At 39.1% G+C, this 22,640-nt stretch overlaps 1 protein-coding gene across 1 annotated transcript in view; it reads right to left on the reverse strand.

The window, feature by feature from the left end:
- The window catches only part of N4BP1 (NEDD4 binding protein 1), a 50,581-nt gene that overhangs the window by 9,878 nt on the left and 18,063 nt on the right, over positions 1 to 22,640 (reverse strand). Inside the window, exons 2-4 of the mRNA XM_045442667.1 lie at positions 11,457 to 13,147; positions 3,610 to 3,740; positions 1,998 to 2,094 (exon numbers count right to left, since the gene is read on the reverse strand). Of these exons, the coding sequence (XP_045298623.1) occupies positions 1,998 to 2,094; positions 3,610 to 3,740; positions 11,457 to 13,147 (1,919 nt within the window). The remainder of the gene's footprint in view (positions 1 to 1,997; positions 2,095 to 3,609; positions 3,741 to 11,456; positions 13,148 to 22,640) is intronic.

The raw sequence follows: 22,640 nt of genomic DNA on the forward strand, positions 1-22,640 counted from the left end.
TGTCTAGAAGCACCATTCTGTTTAGTTCAAGTTATAGATTCACTCAGATGCCATTTATAAGTTGAAATTGTGATAACAAAGGGTAAGAAATCAGTATTGAGAATTCTATTTCACTGCTGGAGATTATTCGTGGTCAAATCTCTTAATGAGAGATTTGTGAGGACACTAATGATGAGTTTTATCCCTTAGTCAGGGTGATCACATTTGTTTAAGGCAATGCAGACAAAGACAATGCAACAATAAATTAAGAGAATCACTAGAATTGAAGGTGCAAACAAATGCTTTTATTAATGATAGTGAATACTTAAAAGGAATGAAAAAACAAGTCTTGTTAGTTTCAGAGGCTTAGGACATCTTGGAAAGTAGGACTTAAAATCTTGAACTTATTAATGAATATCTTATCAATTATTCCTAGTGGGCATGAATGGTAAATGGTGATGTCTGCCCAGAGATATTAATATCAAGAGTAAGGCTTCGGAGTGCATGTACTAAATATATGTATATATAGACTCATGTCCACTAAAAACCCAGAATCATACAAATTAAGCAAAGGCTTATCGAGTCTGCATACTTGCACATGCCTTCAAATTCTGCAAGCGTGCAGCTGCAGAGTGTGAGAGAGGTGAAGGTTCTTCAGGAGCCCAGCAGCCTACGTGCCCCTCCACCCAAGCACTACAGGGTCTGAGCCCAGTATAACGGAGCCGGAACAGAACATGGTCTCCCAGCACTTCCTCACCCCTACCCTGCCTCAATATACTATTCTCCTTTCGCTTTCTCTCACGCTGTTCCTTCACATCACCTCTGATTCTCCCCATCTGATCTGGTCTCTCATCCCAGCCTGGAGAAGGGCAAGGGGTTGTCAATGAGAAGGCCCTCTAGACCTTTCCCTGAATGAACACCTGCTGTCTTCTCAAGTCCCCTTCCCCCCTGCCGAGCCCCTCTTTTCATCTCTCACCCATCTGACTGTCATTCACTAGTTGGCATTACAAGCCAGACACTGTCTTCAATGTGAGGAGCTATTCTGGTAGAATTCTGAGGCAAAACCACCAGGGCATTCTAAGTGCTTCAGGCCAGAAGAAAATAAAGGGGGTGTATGCAGGTGGGGAAAGAACAAGCGGCCACTACTTAGGTTTCCAGATACTGGTAGGGTTAATAGTACTGACTTCACTCCACAAGAGGACAGTTTGAAAAACTGTTTTTAATGCCACTGGTCATATTTAGGACCTTCTCTTATTCAACCACAACAAAACTCCCCTCTATTACTTATTTGTGTGCCTTCTCTTTAGATCACAAACTCCTTACAGCAGGAAATGTCTGAATCACGTGTGTTCCCAAAGCCCCGCTCTGTGCACTGCACTTGGTTGGTGCTCAGTAAAGCTTTTAGAAAAAAATGTAAAAGGTGCAGATTAAAGCCTGTTGTCTCCAATGCATTAACACCTGCTTTCTGAGTGACACGCCAACCGAAGAAATGCAACATACTCCTGTCACACTTAGGGTCAGCTGAGACCATCTTTCATTATGTGGAAGAAATGCTGAGGGCTCAGGCATAATGACAAAGTAAGTCACTGGCCAAAATTAACCAGGAGGAGATGGATAATGTTTGAAAAGCATCCTTGGGGTCACCACATAAGACAAGACAAACATTACTTTCAGTATGCACCAAAAAAGAGAACTCAATGTCTGCTCGCTCTTATGATTCTCGGTCGTGTTTTATTTAAGAAACATACAAACAAAAAACATTCTAACCTAACAGATTTTATGTAATGCTCTTAAACCGGTATAGCAGAAAAAAACAAACAAAAAAAACAAAACCAAAAAAACCCCACTGAGTATATAACCTTAATGACCATAAATACTAAAATCTTCAAACCCCTTAATCTAGTGAGTCCTCTAGGTATGTGGATCCAGGGGCACCATGAATGGTTGGTTCAGTGGAGCAGGTGGTGGGCTCCTCACCATCCCACACCCACCTCAGTAAGGAAAACAGCCTTTCGTACCTGTCATCATGAGAAGCAATTCTTTCTCCAAAGACCATCCGGGCAGGAGTTAAAGATAATATTCCAAGCTCCTGGAGCTGGGTTAAGAAGTGCTGTTCTGTTCATGGAATAAGTTGAATACACATTCAGAAAAAGGCTATCTTCCCATATGTTTAAATAAATGAAAGCACCCTCAAATGTTGGAAAACCTTTTTTCTGCTGACTCAACAAGACTCAATTATACTAACTCATTGGGAAGAAAAAAAAAAAATTAAGCAACACACATACTAAGGCAAATACAACATAAAAACTGACCTTAGCTATTTTTTAAATATAAAAAAGTTCAACTCATTTGCTCCTGGAATTGAGTAAACCATAATCCTACCATCAAGAACTTTTTCACAGCCATATCACAAGCAGTAGGACAGGGACTGATGACATAAGTCCCAGAGAGAGGGTGGGGTAGAGCAGGGAACATTGCTGGAGGCAGAGGCAGGGACACAAGGCTCTGCCCTATCCCAAGGTAGGCCTATGTGGTCCCCCTTCCAAGAGGCTGTCAAAATATCTTTCTAGCTGGCATCTTATCCAACCTCTCTGTTATCTGCACATTTACTGATATTTCATGGGAGTGGGTCGCGACACAGAAGAAAAGAGGGTCAAAGCCAAATTACAGAAAATCAGTCATAGGGCAAAGAGCAGCTAAAAGCTCAGGGTCTAAGATTCCCACACCCGCATCCCCTACGATGATTACTCACCACTGGCTTAAACTGCAACATGCACACACCGTGTTTTATTGTCCTAGAAATGCACAGCACAGGAAGGCTTGCAAGACCCTTTCAAGGATCCTATTGCAAAAATTAGTGGCTCTGCCTCATTCCTCAAGCACTCTCTGTTAAGACAAATACGCTCTCCAAATGAGGGAAGTTGGGATACTTGAGAAATGTGTGGTCTTACCATTTCCATCTCAACAGTGACTAAGTTTCACTTCCTGTTTAAATGCTGGGTGAGCTCTGTTCCCCCTCCCTTCTCCCATCCACCTCTTGTGTCTAGGCACACCAGTGGGCTAAGCTGCCTGACACCGTGCCACCACTCCCCTATCATGAACTATAAGAATAGGTTTCTCTAGAATACTGCATGATTCACGGTAAGTTTAAACATCCCGTGTGTGGCCTGCAGTCAGCCATGCAGTATCACACAATTAACAGACATAATTTATATTAAACTATTAAAAACAGACTGTTCAGAAAACATTGTCTTTGAGGGTTTCCAAATTTATCAAGTGACCATTTTAGAAAAGACTATTTAATGAGGCAAAAGTCCAGACTAATGGAAAGACATATTTAAACTACTTTTTAGAAAGTCAGGAAAATTTTTGTGATGTATAAGGAACTCTAATATAACTTTCCACGTAAACAACTATGTTAAAACTTTCCATCCTTCCCCTAAGCACTTCTTATGCTGTAACACTCTCTTCAACTGATGTTTCACAGGGTCCAAAAGATTTACAATTTTGTTTTTCAAGCTGCTGCCACTGCAGCATGTGGCTCTGCTCTAAGGAGTATGAGTTGCCATTGTAAGCAAACTCATTAAACATCTAGAAAAGGAGAAATCTGGAAGGATCAGTTTGCCTCACCTGTGACATTAGGATCACGTCTTGTTCTCCACTGTGGGACAAATACAGTGATGTTTCTGTTGCCAAGCTTCCAAAAATATTCAACCGCAATTGCAATTCCACGACAAGAAAAGAACTTTTTCAGACCGTGGCTATAAGAAAACAAAATTTATTTCAGCTTAACGTATGTGAAATTTCACCATGAAAATGTGAAAAGGTAAACTCTATACATAACAAAAACAATGGCAATGAAATTCCCTTCACATTTTACATTCCCTTTTACATTTTTTGGCATTAAGTTCCATAGTCTGTGACCTTGCAAAGCCAAGAAAGAACCTATTGCATGAAATGTGATTCTTTTTTTTTTTTTTTTTTTTCAACGTTTTATTTATTTTTGGGACAGAGAGAGACAGAGCATGAACGGGGGAGGGGCAGAGAGAGAGGGAGACACATAATCGGAAGCAGGCTCCAGGCTCTGAGCCATCAGTCCAGAGCCCGACGCGGGGCTCGAACTCACGGACCGCGAGATCGTGACCTGGCTGAAGCCGGACGCTTAACCGACTGCGCCACCCAGGCGCCCCTGAAATGTGATTCTTAATAGCTTTATGATTTTTCTTGTATTTTGTTTGGTTCATTTAATTGAATGTGCTATTGAGATAGAAGGCAGCTTGAGTTTCATGGTAATACTTGTTTATTGCACTTTCTATTTTTTACTTTATTTTATTATTATTTTTAGATAAAGAGCCCATTCTAGAGAGCCCTGCCTGGTCAATGGCCTCTAAGAATATTCTACGAATTTTATTAAGAAATCTGTTGCTAAAGCAGAAGTAGACGTGATGACTCTTCCAGGACATGGTCCTTACAACTTCCAAAGGCTGTGGGTAACCCTGGCTCTGGGGCTCCATACCCTTTCTAGGGAACCGTGGAACCTACTCAGTTTGCAGCTTCTAGGAAATAAGATGAGGGCAGGATTCCAGTGAAACTAACTAGGGGCCATGGCAGATGATTTTGCTGAAGGAAGCAGAAAGTACTGGGAGTAGATGCAAACGAACAAGGAACTGTACAGAATATGAGTCAGTATACAATTTTCTGTAAAGGGCCAGATAAGCTTTGTAGGCCATATGGTCTCTGCTGAACTACTCAACTCTGCCAACTGCAAATGAATGAGGGTGGCTGTGTTCCCTATTTGCAAAAAACAGGTGGTGGCCAGATTTGGCCCACAGGGCACAACCCCACATTATAGTGGATTAAAAAGTGACCCCACCCAAAAATGTGGTAACAAATTTCAAAAGAAACCAGAAAAAATATTTAGTTGTGGCCTGCAGTAGTACCTAAGTAAAAGTGGACATTTTTTTAAGTGTATTTTAAAGTCTGAAATTTTGTAGGTGGTAATCCATTTGTCTAGCCATGAATATTAGAAAAAAAATCAAAACCCCTGGGAAGTTGCAGTTTATGAAATGAGCATAACCTATGTTCACTAATCTTAATGGACACTTATATTCCAGTGACAGGAAATCCAGCATCTTCAGTCCTGGCTTCTCTTCATGTCAAGTGTTTCCACGTCAAAACCACTTGGTGGATTAATTCCTTCACTTAGAAGTCCTGCCACCTCAGGTACAATGTGTTCCAAGTCAACTCCAGACTCCTAATTCCAATCCCTCCTCAAACTCCATTTAGACCCTGAAATGCAGCCACGAGGTCTTTGATCCTGCTCAGGGTTTTCAATGGCACTATCCCTCCAGAAAAACCCAGAGCATGGCTTCAAGATCCCCTGTATACCTGATCAGTCAGAAGTGATCTAGAAACCATCATGCATCACCACACTCGTTTCTGGCTGGGTAGGCTTGCTATCTCCCTCTTCCTGGGCAGTGAGGTTTTTTTTTTTTTGTTTTTGTTTTTTGTTTTTTTGCTGCTTTCTTTGTAGACCAACTCTTAGACCTTTGCCCATTCCTTTCCTCCAATGCCCTTGGGACTCAATTCCAGACCCTCTTCTAGGAGGCCATCTCTAGAGATAGGTCCTCAATCATCCCTCTTCTTTCCTGTCTTGCTTTCCTGTACTGTGCACTGGAATGACAGAACTAGGAGATAGAACAGAGTTAGATTCCTGTTAGAAAAAAGAATGAAACCCCTGAAAGACAGAGCAACTTCCCCAGGCTGCACTGCCACAGGGTGATTGTGCTGAGACTACTCAGGCTTCCTTACTCCTGGGCCAGTGCCTTCCTACCACCCCACAGTGGTACTGTCTCCAACTAAATCTATATTCTCACAAAAGCAGGAATAGGCTAGACACACAATAAACTTCTAACACCCAGAAGAGCAGCTCAGAAACTCCGTTTAGAGGCTAACACCCACTCTCTTCTCAGTGAACCATAAATAAGAGACTACAATGACATCAGCTTTACCCAAGAAAACATAAGCAAGTAAACAAACCCATTCTTGATGAAATAATTCAGTACAGTTTATCTAAAAGCATTCAAAATATGGCAAGAATGTAGCAACAGGACATCTGTTACTGGAGAAAGGCTGGAGACAATTTTTATAGATGTGATCTTTTAAAAAAAATCTTTAAAAATCACTTGAGGGGGACAAAACATAAGAGACTCTTAAATACAGAGAACAAACTGAAGGCTGCTGGAGAGATCTGGGGTAGGGGGATGGGCTAAATGGGCAAGAGGCATTGTTGAGATGAGCACTGGGTATTATATGTAGGGGATAAATCACTGGATTCTACTCCTGAAATCATTATTGCACTATATGCTAACTAACTTGGATGTAAATTAAAAATTTTTTTTAAATATTAAAAAAAATTCAAAGCCCAAAAATAATTATGCATGACAAAAAAAAGAAAAAAAAATCATTCTAATTGCTTAACAGCAAAAACAGATATAGAGTTCATGTCAACCACAGCCTGAATATGAAAATCCAAAAATACAACACAGCCTACTGGTTCTTAGAAAAACCAAGGGATATGTACGTTAAGTCCTGAAAAAAACAATCCTCGAGAGAAATGCATTAAAAAAGCTTGTAAAGTTTGGCTTATTCATCAGATACAAACATGTACTAATTTTTTCTCTTCCTGAAAAGCTTTTTAAAATTTTTTTTAATGTTTATTCATTTTTGAGACAAAGCCTGGGGGGAGGGGAGGGGCACAGAGAGAGGGAGACCCAGAATCCAAAGCAGGCTCCAGGCTCTGAGCTGTCAGCACAGAGCCCGATGCAGGGCTCAAACTCACAGAATATGAGATCATGACCTGAGCTGAAGTTGGATGCTTAACTGAGCCATCCAGGCACCCCAAAAGCTTCTTTAGATGACAATAGTAAAAAGCAGGTGGACCCCAGTTCTGTTCCACTGCGTCACTGAGGAAATGAATGAAGGGATATACGAGTAGATGTAATGTTGTGGCTCTGTAGTGGGCCCAAGCTTAGAGAAGAAGAAATGGAATTTCCGGAAACATGAGCTCTATAGTAATTCCCAAAGTGTTATCCTCAGTGATAAGATCAAATCACTTTGGATACCCTGAAAAATCTCTAGAGTAGTTTTAGGAATAAAAACAGCAGTTCAAAATTCTGGTGGAAACAGATAGATTCAGCCAGAAAACAGAACTACAGAAGAAAATTAAGTGGAGTCAAATTAGTGTCTTCAAAATAATATGGAAGATCCCTACCACTTCCCACTTCAACTCCTACAGCCCTAGGCAGAAACCACTGAGTCTCCTCACATCCCTGCGGTCAAGCCACAGGTGCTTGCTGACATGTAGACCCAGATCAACTGTCTGTTTTGACTGAAAGGGTTTATATACCATTAACTCCTCCTTTACTTCTGAAAAGGTCAAGCTCTGGGGCTCCCAGCTCCAAATGCAGAATGAGCAGATATTAGGGCCAAGAGGCCAGGGTATGCAAGGGAGATGTAAACTCCTGTTCCTTGCAATTGGAAACAAGTCACATCATCCGGTTGTTTTCCCTGTTATAGGAGGCAGTAAACTGGAAGGAAGAGTGTCTCAAGAAGAGAGGAGATGGGTGACAGACACCTGGTAAAAACTCATGGCAGTGATGGAACCAGACCCAGCAGTGTGGGGGAAATAGTAAAAAAACAAAAAACAAAACAAAACAAAAAATCAAAAAAACCCCAAAACACCCTTTTGGAGTTACCCAGGGAAGAATAATTTCCTTCTATAGTTTCCACTTAATAAAAATAGCCATGAGACCCGGATATAGAAGACTACCACATGAAAAAATGGTTAAAATATATAGCTCTGGCAAGTGAAGGGGCAAACCTCACCTACATGGAAAATTAGCTGCCAAGTTAAGTCAGGTGTCCTAATGCCGAAGTTTCAGACTGACCAAGCCTGAGTGTTATCTAGCCACCACTGTGATGTCTAGCTGTGCACCGCAAACAATTTCCATTTACTCATCATATTTGACTCATTGTGACAAAGGGGAAAAACCAAGTAGAGATACGCATAATTAGCAGCATGAAGTCGGTATTTTGGAATTTCTCACAGAGTGTATGAACTGCAGACAGCACGCTGGATAAACTAATAAACAAAGGCTTTGCAGAAACCGAGGGACAGCTAGGCCTGAGCTGCCTCAGAGTGGGGATCACACCAACAAATGCTATTAAGGGCTCAAATTTCTTTTTTAACTACTTCCCCAACTAGGTGGGTCAAATAAGTAAGGTTTAGTCAGCACTGCTTAAAGCAACTCAAGACTTAAGTATCCTATGTTGCCAAGGCCTGAAAATTCCAACCTCACTCTCTATGGGAGAAGACAAGGTACACAATGGCTCTGGGAGCCTATGAGCTCACATCTCCAGTATAATCTTGGACAAAATTTTTAAGCCATTTCATGTTATATAAAGAATAGATCATTTTTACCTCACAAAATTGGTGTGAATATTATGTTTTAAAAGATATAGTACCTGACACATAACAGGTGTTTCAGCCTGAAGATTCCAAATATTTGTTGAAAAATGTCTCAGTTAAAATTTAATCTAAACTGATCACTATAATAACAATCGAATAACAAGTTATAAAAGGATGGTGAAAAATCATTTTAAAAATTCTAATCTTTCCTAAGTCATTAATTCTTTCATTCAACAAAACATTACTGAGTGCTTACCATGTACTAGCACCATGGACCTGGGAGTATTTTAGTGAACAGGACATACAAATCACTTCCTTCACGGAATGTACAATCTATAATTCACATTTAATACTGAAGCGATTGATTATAAACAAGGGTTAATTTTTTCCCAACTTTTAGAAAAACCTGAGTTGAATTTCACATAACATTTAAAATAATCATTTTAAAGTGAACAATTCAGTGGCATTTAGTACATTCACAATGTTGCACAATTACCACTTATACTTTGCTCTAAAACATTTCTGTTATTCCAAAATAAAATCCTGTGCGCATTAAGCAATCTACCCCCAGGATAAGAGTTAATTTTAGTTACTGATATTTTCAGATCAATCTTTATCAAATTAAGTCTGACTTTTAAGATAATACATCCTTACAAAAATGTTGCTTTTAAACTGAGACATCTGTGAATTCAAAGAAAACTGGAATCCTCCCCAAATAATCAGCTTTCAAAAGAAAAATTAATGAAAGTCTACTCATGGTTTCCCTTAGTGCACTAATTCAGTGGTTTTCAAAAGAGATGGCACTGTACCCAAGGGTGTTAGGAAATATGTGGGAGTGTTTCGGGGTGTCACAATCACGGCAGGGGTGGGGGAGCAGTACTATGGGCAAAGTAGGAGGGACTAGATATGCAAAACATCCTATCATGGATGGACTATACACAACTCCAATAGTGACCCCTCTGAGAAATACACTGGTTACTACTCCAAAAAGGTTTTTGTTTTTTTTTTTTTTTAATTTTTTTTTTTTTCAACGTTTATTTATTTTTGGGACAGAGAGAGACAGAGCATGAACGGGGGAGGGGCAGAGAGAGAGGGAGACACAGAATCGGAAACAGGCTCCAGGCTCTGAGCCATCAGCCCAGAGCCCGACGCGGGGCTCGAACTCACGGACCGCGAGATCGTGACCTGGCTGAAGTCGGACGCTTAACCGACTGAGCCACCCAGGCGCCCCAAAAAGGTTTTAAAATAATGTCATTATCACTGCTCATTCTACATTAATTTGCATTTCTTAGGTCTCTGAACACCTATTTGGGAAATCTTTCCACTCATAAAAAATGAAAAAGGATTAATATTATTCACAATCATGACCTAAATTTCATATCATAATTTGGCTCAAGAAATCATCACAATGAGGAACTGGTACTGGGCTTGGACTGTGGGTGACTGAAATTGCACTTTACAATTTTACTTAGATAATGCTATGCAGCTGTGGGCCATTTGCTGGGTTTCCCCCAAAAGAACTGGCAAAAAGCAAAGTGAAATAACAACAAACAGTATTATTTAGAAATGAAGACAAGTATATTATGTATTTTTCCAGCCCATCTTCAAACTTTAACATGTGAAATTCTGGGTTTTTTTTTTTCTTTTGACAGCAAAATACATCAACAATTCATTCAAAAAATAAAAAGAATCCTTATTTTAAAAAGATATTAAAGTACTTATAGATAAAATAACATATCTGACATTTACTTCAAAATTACACGGGTGAAAGGTAGTAGGTGGGGGTACAGACGAAGGGAGCCTGGCCAAGAGCTGAGAACTACTGAAGGTGGGGGAAGGACACATGGGAATCCCAAACATATCCAAAAAGGGAATCATTCTATTACCTTTTTATGTATCTGTTTGAAAATTCTAATAAAAAATTAACAAAACAAAAAATAAATACATAACAAACATAGAACTCCTAGGAAAGAGGCCACACACACAGTCGCCAAAATTCAGAAGAGTATTTCAACATCTTCATTCCAGTCCAGGTGCCCCTTTTCGTGAATGATAGCTACTTAAAGTGCCAAACCTTTGCAGACTTCTTCAAAATCAATGGAGTGACTGACTTTGAAAACTGGAGAGTCTTTACCTAGCAGTTGTTGAAATGGCATGATAAAGATGACCTCAGGACAGGGCAAAAGGCAATAGATTGCAGCAAGTGAAACTCAGCAGGCAGAAACCTGCATAAGGTCAAGCAGCAGATCCACAGTGGGGCAGAGACTCTTAATTGACCTCCCTCCTCTTCTTAGTCACTGTATCAAACTGCCTCTTAGAGAAGAAGCCCAATCCTGTACCGGACATACATATAAAATCAGACTCTTCAAAGCGTTCCAAGACAGGTGAGATAGAAATGATCATTTAACTCTTTTTACTAAAAACAAATACACAAGCTTTTAGTAAGAACAGAAGACCAAAATGAAGCTCAAACTGATGAACTTCCTTAGAAAGGAAGTTGCCATCACTCTATCAACAAATTATAACAGAAGTACATTGCATCCATTATCACTGCATCTTGGCTAGAGCCCTAGCATACTGTAGTACATAAAGTCAGAAAAATCTTTTTGGATTTAAGCTTCATCCTTGTACTCAAAAACTAATGATATTCATGGTGTTAAGAACCTAATGATTAAAAGAGAGAAAAAAAGACACCTAATGATTTAAAAGTCACTATGTTGTTTATCACTGACTAGGCAATGCAAAGTGAAAAGACAAATTTTCTATCTCCTGTCCTCAGAAATACAGGTTCAGCAGGGTGAAGCAAAGTTTACAACTGTAGAAGATGGAATAACCCAGCCTTCCAAACAGCTGTTTCATGGTTTTTGGTTTTTTTTGTTTTTTTCCAGTAAGACTAAAGATCAACTAGAAAGATGGACAGGGTAGTGCCTGTAACTGCATGTAATTGTGAGACACTGCATAGGGCCCTATTTACAACTATAACAGGACTTGCAGAGAGTGGACTTACGTAATTGCGACATTACTCCCGTCTATAACAATGTGCTTCAAATCCGTTCTCCCTGGCTCATTTTTTAATTCGAGCTTGTAGGGTATTTTCAGAGTATCTCGAAACCTTTGAACGCCCGTAACTGAGGAATCAATATGATCAGACGGTCCCGCCAACCTTGCGTCAGTAACTGAAGGTAGGAGCTGGGGCAGTGGCATTGGTGGAGAAAGGGGTGGACAATTTGACTTAGACTGTGGAGAGCTACAACACCCAGAACGGTTTTCACAGGCAGACTTCACATTACTTGGAAGCAAGGGCTCTGCTTGCTGCTGCAAACCATTTTCAGGAAAAACTGGAATTCTGGGCTGGTGACTTGAAGCGCCTCTGGAAACAAAACTGACAACTTCTTTGGGACTTGAAGGGACAACAGAGGATGAAAGGCCATCAGTTTCAAGGTCCATGTTACACATATAATTCTGGTTTGAACTCCAGATTTCTTGTTTCTGTTCTATCGGCACTGTTTTGAAAGCGTTAATTTTGCAATTTGAGGTACATGGTTTTGATTCTTTGAATGGTAACTGAGAAAATTTTTCTACCATATTTTGCTGTGTGTGAGTTTGTATTTTCTTTGGAGTAGAATCTGTTGTAAGCTCACTTATGCTGCTACAAACACCTTTATTTTTGGTTCTGTTGGTCTCCGGACACATACTACCAGGTGAAGATTCTCTGTCTTCTTGGAATCTCTTATTTTCTTTTTCAATTTCTTCTAAGAGCAATAATGGTTCAGTAGATGGCCCATACTCCCTAATGACCTTTTCAACAATTTCTTGGGAATAGCCCATGGTTTTAAAAAAGTTCACAAGGATATTGTATTCCATTTCCTCAGTGGTGTCCTTTACATCTGGACTTAAATTTTCAGGATCAGCCGAAGAATCAGATAGGTCAATGATTACATTTCCGGCTAATGTCTTACCATCATGTAAAAGCTCCCCCTCTTGAACATTTTCCAAAGAAAACTGTTTCTTCGTATGCCTTTCTTCAGAATCAGAAAATCTCCTTTTGTGACAAATTCTGTCTTTGGAAAGTGCCTCTTCATCTGGGGTTAGACCATTTATTGGAACAAAAAGTACATCTTGTGAACTAGAAAAGATTGTGTCCATTTGTTTTGTAAGCTCAGAAACAGGAGTGCCAGCTTTATTTCTTGCATCTTCCTGCAAAACAATTTCATCTCTGGAAATATTCAGCCCTGTGGCAGCATTCTGTGTAAACTCTGTTCGTTTAGAATCTCCAATTTCAATAACATCATCATTTCCTGTTTCAAATAAATTCTCCTCACCTTGTGTAAGTGTCAAAAGCTCTTTTTTCAAGGAAGTGGGCAAAATTAACAAGTCCATTGTATAATTGTCTGCACGAGCTTCAACAAATTGTTTAAATTCCCTTTTTACCTCGGATTCTTTCTGACTGTTGGGTAGGTTCTCATTATTCTCAAAGAGCTTTACGAACTGCTGAATGTGACTCCTAGCCATGACCACAGCTTCAGCACTTCCTCTGATGCCAAGAAGACCAATGTCCAGAATGCAGAGATCAGCACATGTGTCCTGAATCAAGCTCTTCAGAAACAGGCTCTGTGCCCCAACAAAAATACAGTGCATGGCCTTGGGATAACGTTCTCTTTCTTCTAGTTCAGGTTCACAGATTCCTTTAATATATTCCTGTAAACAGAAGATGAGATCAATTTACAAAAGCTCTTTATTAGCACATATCATGTTACACATGTAATTACAAATGTCAAGCTGTACAAAAATCAAAAGCATGGTAATAATGTGGGGAAAATGCCATGTTCTAAAAAAAGATTTAAGATAACAGATATAAGTTGCTTACTCGTTTTCATTGGACTTGAAAACTTTGCTAGTCTAAAAGGCAGGTATCTGTAACATTTTCAATAATGTATCTTGCAATAGGATCTTTGGGGTCTGCCCAGCTGCATAGTGGACAAGACTGGACTTATTTACATCTATAAGTAATAAACATTTTTGCTTGCTACTAGGCATTTATTGGTACTATGACCTAATTAAGAGATAAGAAAATAAAGTCAAACAATTCACTCTAGAACAAACTTTCACTTTTGCTTTGCTACTACTGCCCCTTAGTTTCCAGATAAATTGATTTTTTTTAAGGCATCAAAAAAAAAAAAAAACCAAAAAACAAAAAAACCAACATGTTCCAGACAGCTGGAACAATGCATACCCTACATAATTTTATGCCCCCCCCTTTTTTTAATTTTTTAAATAGAAAAGCCAAACTGTTTAGTTTTTCAAAAATAAAGAACCAGGGGCACCTGGGTGGCTCAGTCGGTTAAGCGTCTGATTTCCACTCAGGTCATGATCTCGCGGTTTGTGAGTTTGAGCCCTGTGTTAGGCTCAGAGCCTGGAGCCTGCTTCGGATTCTGTGTCTCCCTCTCTCTGTGTCCCTCCCCTGCTTGCACTCTCTCTCTCTCTCTCAAAAATAAAAACATTAAAAAAATTAAAAATAAATAAAAATAAATACATAAATAAAAATAAAGAACCAGAGAATGTTGGACAGTATTGCCACTCTCAGAAAACTGAGTTTTTCTAGAGTTTCTAGTAAAGTTGCTACTGGAGGCCTTAAGAACGAAGCAGACTCGCATGCACATGCACAGGAATGGTGGATACACTTGTTAAGAATGTGGGCACTGGAGCCTGTTTCTGGGCTCAAATCCCAGCCATGAGACTGGGGGTCTTCTCTAGTTACACAGTCCCTCTACCTCATGTCCTCAACTGTAAAAGAGAGAGGATAGTGCAATCCCAGGTGTTTTCAGGAAATCTGATTCGATAATAAAGCCCCGACAACACTGTCTTGCATCTAGTTAGTGCTTACTAAATAGTAACACTTTAATTATCAGTGAAAATTTTCTGGAAAGACATTTGTAAGAAATGAGCCTGGCAATACCTGACCCGTACTTCACACTAAAATTACAGTAGTGTTATTGAAACGGTGCTATTGAAAAGCTCAGCCTGCGCCACACTGGGGACAATGAGGCTTTGCAAACATGTTACCTACTACATACATGTTTTTCTAGTGACCACGGGGCTTCAGTTAAAATTTATATACCAATGGACACACATTCCTTGTTTACATATTTAGAACTACAACATCCCAGAGGCACCTGGGTGGCTCAGTCAGTTAAGTGTCCAACTTTGGCTCAGGTCATGATCTCATGGTTCATGAGTTCAAGCCCCATGTTGGGCTCTGTGCTGACAGCTCAGAGCCTGGAGCCTGCTTAGGATTCTGCATCTCCCTCTCTCTCTCAAAAATAAGTAAACATTAAAAAAAAAGAACTATGACATCCCTGTGAATAGATGAAACTCCAGAAATATGAGGAGAATGTCACAGGAAAAATCTGACCGAAGCAGTATAATGTTCAATCATGAGACCTATGTCCTCTGTACAAACCTGGACTGTCTGTGGACTTAGTGGTAAAGATTAGAGGTAACTGGTGCTGGATAGAGGAGCGCTGTTTATTAGAGCAGTTTGCTAATTTTGTAACACTATAATTGCGTTAAAACACAAAGCACAGCAACTGAACATCCTTTCTTCCTAGATATGCAAGCAGAGTGCTAAATACTGAAGTCCACATCCCTGAACCCCTCCAAATGGACATTTTGCTACCACTTCTTTGAACTTATGCTGCATTTAGGTTGTGGCTCAAGGTTGTTTTTTTTTAGTATTTTAATTTAAAATAATTATAGGTTTCCAGGAAGCTGCAAAGATAGGACAGAGTTCTGTGTGCTCTCCCAGTTCTCTCCAATCACTTATACTTTACCTAATTACAGCACAGTATCAAAACCAGGGCACTCACACTGATACAGTGTGTATATAGTTCTATGCCATTTTATCACATGTATAGACTCAAGAAAATACCACTTCAATCAAGATACAGAATTATTCCGTCACCACAAAGATTACCTTCATGCTACCCTTTCGCCATATTTACCCCTACTTCCACCCACACCATCCCTAAGCTGCTGACAACTGCTGTTTTTGTCTCTCACAATGTTGTAACTTCAAGAATGTTATATAAATAGGATTAGACAGTTTGTGCCTCTTGAGATTGACCTTTTTCACTCAACAAGATGCTCTTGAAACCCATCCAAGGTGTGAGTGTATCAATAGTTCATTCCTTTTTATTGCTGAGTACTATTCCATGATATGGACAAACTACACATTTTTAATCACCTATCTACTGAATGACATTTTGGTTGTTCCTATTTGGAGCTATTACAAATGAAGCTATGGACAATTACGTACAGGTTTTCATGTGAACTTGTCATTTCTCTGGGATAAATGCCCAGCAGGGTGCAATGTGGGCATATGGTAAGTGAACGTTTAGATTTCAAGGAACAGCCCAACTGTGTTCCAGAATAGCTGTACCACTTTACATTCCCACCTGCAACATATGAGATCCAGAAGATCCAGTTTCTCCTCATCCTTGTCAGCACTTGACATTGCTACTATTTTTTATTGGAGCTGTTATATTAAGAGTAGAGTGTGGGGCTCCTGGGTGGCTTAGTCGGTTAAGCTTCCGACTCTTGATTTCGGCTCAGGTCATGATCTTGTGGTTCATGAGATTGAGCCCCCCACTGGGCTCCACACTGACAGCTCAGAGCCTGCTTGGGATTTCTCTCTGCCCCCCCCCCCCCTTAAAAAAAAAAGAAAAAATAAGAACGTAGTGTATCTCCTCATGGTCTTAGTTTACATTTCCCTAATGGCAAGTGATGTTGAACATCTTTTGCATGTGCTGCTTGCCATCTACACTCCCTCTTGGATGAACTGCTCAATTTTTTGGTTCATTTTCTAACTGGATTGTTTGAGTTTTACTGTTGAGTTTTGGGAGCTCTTGACACATTCTAGATAGAAGTCCATTCTCAGATATGTGGGTTACAAGTATTTTTTCCTATAGTTTTTTTCATTCTTGTCTTTTGTGACAGAAGTTTATAATTTTAAGGTTTATTGGCTTTTTTCTTCATCAAGCCACAGGAACCAGAGACTTCTCCTATGTTATCTTCCAAAAGTTTTATGTCTAAATCTACAACCTATTGTGAGTTGGTGTTTATATAAGATGTGAGATTCAGGTTGAGGTTCATGTTTTTGCTTATGGATAACTAATTGCTCTAACACTGCTTCTTGAAAAGACTGTCTTTTCTCTATTTAATTCCTTTTGCAGATGTCAAAAATCAGTTGGCCATACTTATGTGGGGCTATATTTATGAGTTCCCTATTTTGTTGCATTGATTTAGGTATCCAGCCCTTCACCAATGCCACACAGCCTTAACTACATAATGTCTTATAGTAATTGCTCCTATTAAAAATTGCTCTTAGCCATTCTAGTTCCTTTGCCTTTCCATATAAATTTTAGAATAATTTTGTTTAGCAATCTTGTTGAACTTGCACACTGACTTGAAGCGAACAGACATCTGCTGAGTCTTCTGCAAGAACAAATTCTGTTTGTCTAGATCTTTGCTTTTTTTCATGAGTGTTTTATAGTTTTGAGCATACAAATCCTGTACACCCAAATATTCTATTTTTTGAGTGACTGAACAGGGCACTCTATTTAAAATTTTACTTCTATGTGTTCACTGCTAAATAAACAGAAATAAATTGATTTTGATCATGTGTCCTGAAACCCTGCTGAGCCTATTTCCAGTTCCAGGATTTTTTTCTCATAGACTCTTTCAGATTTTCTATGCAGACAAGTATGTCATCTACAAATACCTTTTATGCCTTCTATTTTCTTGCTGTATTGAACTAGCTATAACTCCCAGCACTGTGATGAGCAGTGGTAACAGCTGACACTCTTGCCTTATTCACAATCACAGGCAGAAAACGGTCTTACCTTTGAATATGATGTTAGATTTTTTAATATACTTTTTTTTTTAATCACATTGAGGAAGTTATCCTGCATTCCATTCATCTAGGAACATGAACAGGTATTAAAACTTGTGAAATGCTTTACTGTATCAACTACTTCTTCAGCCTGTTAATATGGTAGGTTGCACTGACTGATTTTTGAATACTGAACAAGCCTTGTATCCCTGGAATAATTGCCGCTTGCTCGTGATGTATACATCTTTTATAATTGATTAATTCTACTTGCTAATGTTTTATTAACATTTTTTGCATCTTTTATAACCATATTCATGAGAGACTTCAGTCTGTAGTTTTCCATTTTTGTACTACCTTTGCCTGGTTTTAGCAAGAAGATAGTAATGAATGAGTGAACAAAGTGCTCTCTTGCATTTCCCTTCAAGAGACGTATAGAACTGTTTTTTTTTTTTATTAGAGCACGTGCGCACACATACGGCAGGGAGTCAGAGGGAGAGAATTTTAAGCAGGCTCCAAGCTCAGTGCAGAGTCCAGTGTGGGGTTCCAAATCCACAACCCTGGGATCATGACCTGAACCAAAATCAAGAGTCGGACACTCAACCAACTGATCTACCTAGGGGCCCCAGATGTTCTTTTCCTTTTTTTATTTTTTTAAATGTTTTATTTTTGGGAGAGGGGGAGGGAGAGAGAGAGAGAGAAAGAGAAAAAGAGAAAAGAGGGGGAAGGGCAGAAAGAAAGGGGGACACAAAATCTGAAGCAGGCTCCAGGCTCTGTGTTCAGTCAGCACAGAGCCCGATGTGGGACTGGAACTCATGAACGGTGAGATCATGACCTGCGCTAAAGTCAGACGCTTAGCCAACTGAACCACCTAGGTGCCTCAATTCTTTTTAAAACATTTTGTAGACCTTCCCAGTTAAGCAGTCTGGGCCTGGAGAGTTCTTCTACAAGAATTTTCAAGTCATTAATTTAATTTCCTTAAGAGCTGTTAGGTCCATACAAATTATCTATTTCATGTTGGGTACATTAGGGTAGTTTGTACTTTTTGAGGAATTGGCCAATTTCATCTAAGTTGTCAAGTTTATATGTGTAAAGCTGTTGGTTTTCCCTATCTTTTTGATGTCTGCAGGGTCTACAGTCGATACCCTGTTTCATTCCTGATACTAGTAATTTATGTCTTCTCTCTTCAGGGTTGATAAGAGGGTAATTTTATTGATTTTTTTTCAAAGAACAAGCTTGTTATTTCCTTGATTTTTCTCTATCGTTCTGTGTTTTCAAATTTGTGGACTTCTACTATGCCTCCTGTTGTTTTGCACTTATTTTGCTCTTCTCTGTCGAGTTCCAAGAGGTGGAAGCCTACTGATTAAGACTTCATTCTTTTCTAAAATAGTATGTTATAAATTTCTCTTTCAGGGGGTGCCTGGGTGGCTAGGTTGGTTAAGTGTCCAACTTGGGCTCAGCTCATGATCTCATAGTTTATGGGTTCAAGCCCCACGTCCGGCTCTGCACTCACACTGTGGAGCCTGCTTGGGATTCTCTCTCTGCCACTCCCCTGTTTGCGCTTTCTAATAAACATACTTTAAGAAAAAAAAGTTCTCTTTCAGCTCTACATTAAGCTACATCCCACAAATGCTGATGTGTTGTATATTCACTTTTATTTTCATTTTATTATTATTTTTTTTAATGTTTATTTATTTTTGAGAGAGAGAGAGTGAGACAGAGCATGAGCAGGGGAGAAGCAGAGAGAGAAGGAGACACAGAATTGGAAGCAGGCTCTAGGCTGAGCTGTCAGCACAGAGCCCGATGTGGGGCTCAAACTCACGAACCGCAATATCATGACTTGAGCTGAAGTCAGACACTTAACCAACAGCCACCCAGGTGCCCCAAGTTTTTATTTTTGAAATTTCTCTTGAAATTATTCAATATCCAAGAGTGTTGTTTACTTTTCAAATATGTGAAGACTTTCTGGTTATCTTTGTTACTGATTTCTATCTAGTTTGATTCCTTTGTAATCAGAGAACACACTTCAAGTTTTTAAAAAATGTTTATTTTTGAGAGCGAGTGAGCGAGTGCATGTGTGTGCGAGAGTGGGGTAGGGGCAGAGTGAGAGGGGGACAGAGGATCCAAAGCGAACTCTGTGCTGACAGCAGGGAGCCCGACGCAGGGCTTGAACCCACTAATTGTGAGATCATAATCTGAGCAGAGTTGGACACTTAACCGACTGTGCCACCCAGGTGCCCCTGACTTCAATTCTTTTAAATTTGTTGAGATTTGTTTTATGGCCTGGGATATGGTCTATCTTGATAGATGTTCTGTGGACACTTGAACATGTATTCTGCTGCTGCTGGGCAGAGTGTTAAAAAAACATCTATTTGAGCCCAGTTGATGATGCTGTTGAGTTTTTCTATATTCTTGATGGTTCTATCAATTGTTGAGAGAGAATGCTGAAGTTTCCAATTATAACTGTGTCCATTTCTTCTGTCAGTTCTCCCAGGTTTTGCTTCACATATATTGCAGCTCCACTCTTAGGAATACACACATTTAAGCACTCTTATGTCTTCTTGGTGAATGGATCCTCTTATCATTATGTACATATTCCTCTCTGCTCTGAAGGTTTTGTCTGACAGTAATATTACCACTCCAGCTTTGTTCTGATTAGTAACTGCACAGTATGTTTTACCCTCCTTTTTACTTACCTGTATCATTATATATAAAATAACTTTCATGAAGATATCATATAGTTTGGTTATATATTTTTTAAATCCATTCTGACAATCTGTCTTTTAATTGGTGTGTTTACACTATTCACATTTCTGTTGTTGTTAAACGTTTGGGACTTTACCTTTTTTAAGTTTATTTATTTTGAGAGAGAGACAGAGACACAAAGAGAATCCTGAACAGGCTCTACACTGTCAGCACAGAGCCTTATGTAGGACTTGATCCCATAAACAGTGATATCATAACTTGAGCCAAAAACCAAGAGTCAGATGCTCAACCGCTACCCAGGGGCCCTGCACAATTCACTTTTAATGAAATTACTGTTGCTTGGATTTAAGTCCACCATTTACTTGTTTTCCGTTTGTTCCTTATTTTTAATTCCTTTTCCCCCAATCTGGCCTTCTTTTGCATTATACAAACATTTTTTAGTATTACAATTTATTGATTGAAAATTTTTAATGTTTATTTATTTTGAGAGCAAGCACATGTGAATGGGGGAGGGCCAGAGAGGGAGGGAGAGAAAGAATCCCAACCAGGTTCCTTGCTGTCAGCACACAGCCTGATGTGGGCCTCGATCTGACAAACTGTGAGATCATGACCTGAGCCAAAATTAAGAGTCAGATGCTTAATGACTGAGCCACCCAGGCACCCCTATTTATTGAAAATTTTTACTGTATCTCTTTATATAGTTTTTAAAGTAGTTATGTTATCAATTATAACATAACTGATCCACTTCAAAGTCAATATTTTATTATTTCGAGAATGTATAAACCTTACCATCTGCACTATTCATGTTTTTTATTTTTTTATATCTTATAATGTTTTGACATCGTAGGAGGACTTTCAGACCTGAATAGAGACTTAATCTCCCGGCGCTAGCTAATTTCTAGCAGTGGTAGACCACTTGCTTGGAGCATGCCTTTCCTTTGCAGACTGCCTGATCCAGTGTTGTGCCCCCATGCCCATCTCCTTATCTAACTCACATACTAAGCCAATATTTCCTCTACCTTGTATCAAGCCTGGGCCAGGAACCAGACAACTAAGAGCAGACCCTATGTCTGAAAGCCCACTGAAATTATCCAAACAAGCCAATCTTAAACTGTTTATCCTGTCCTGCCTTGCCTTTCTTTCCCCCTTGCTCCTGTTTCTGTCTCCTGACCAAACTCTGATGCTTTACCTGTAGCCCAGTGTGGTGATGTATGCCCCCTTCTCTTGGGAAATGTAAATAATCAAAATCTTCTTTCAGTTGCATTGACTTCTCTGGGCCATCAGTCACTTCCCTAACTTAAAATCCTGCGGGAACAAATTTTAGATTACCACCATCATCCTTTACCCTTGGTCTCTAGTCTCTCTGCCTTCCCTTGTATGTTATAGCTATCTCACAAATTATATGAATATACATTTGAAATCCCATCAGACAATACTATAAATTGTTTTCAGCCTATAAATTGTTTTCAATACTATAAATTGTTTTTAACTCATTTTAAAGAACTCAAGAGGAGAAAGTAATCTATTATATTTACGCAGATAGTTATCATTTCTGTCTGAAGAACTTCCTTTACCAATTCTTTTGGCGAAGGCTACTGGCAATGATTTCACAACTTTAGTTTTTCTTCAACCAAGAATTTTTATTATGTTTTATTTCACTTTCATTCTCAAAGGATAACTTCACTGGATAGGGAATTTTTGGTTCTTTTTTTCACCACTTGAAAAATAAGGTGCCACTTTTCTGGCCTCTATTGTTTTTTATGAGAAACCTATACTCATTCTAATTGCTGCTACCCTACATGTGTTTTTCTCTAGATGCTTTCATAGTTTTTGTCTTCAGTTTCAGCACTGTGGTTATCATGTCTAGGTGTGAAATTCTTTGAGCTTATTCTGTTTGTGTTCACTGAGTTTCTTAAGTTTTATGTTTAAAATAAAATTTTGGAAGTCTTCGGCCATTGTTTCTCCAAATTTTTTTTTAGTGCCACACTCTTTTGTCTCCTCTCATTCAAATTAGGTAACTTCTGCCTTCTATCTTCAAGTTCACTGACTCTTCTGTCACCTCCATTTTAAAATCAAGTCTATCCAGTGAAATTTTACTTAGGTTATTGTATTTTTCAGTGCTAACCTTTCCAATTTGGTTTTTCTATTTGTATCTTCTATTTCTCTGCTGAATCTATTTTTTAATTAGTTTTAAAAGTATTTGTGATTGTTGGAGCATTTTTATAATAGATGTTTTAAAGTGTTTGTTAGATAATTCTAACATCTTTGCTATCTTGGCATTGGTGTCTGTGGTCTTTTCTCATGAGAGCTGATATTTTTCCTTTCTCATGACAGTTGATATTTTCCTTGTTCTTCACATGCCAAGTAATTTTGTGCTGTATCCATTTTGAATATTATGAGATTCTGAGTCTTATTTAAATCCTATGATGAATGTTGATACTTCTGTTCTAGCAGGTAACTGACCTAGTTAGATTTAGGCTGCAAGCTGTAACCAGTGCTCAGTAAGTTATGATTGTAGCATCAATTCAGTTTGTAAAGTCTTTGCAGTGTTACCTGTATCAGTCCACTTGAGTGCTACTAGAGGCCAGTCAGGGGCCT

This window comes from Leopardus geoffroyi, chromosome E2 (assembly GCF_018350155.1).
Source record: "Leopardus geoffroyi isolate Oge1 chromosome E2, O.geoffroyi_Oge1_pat1.0, whole genome shotgun sequence".
NCBI lineage: Eukaryota > Metazoa > Chordata > Mammalia > Carnivora > Felidae > Leopardus > Leopardus geoffroyi.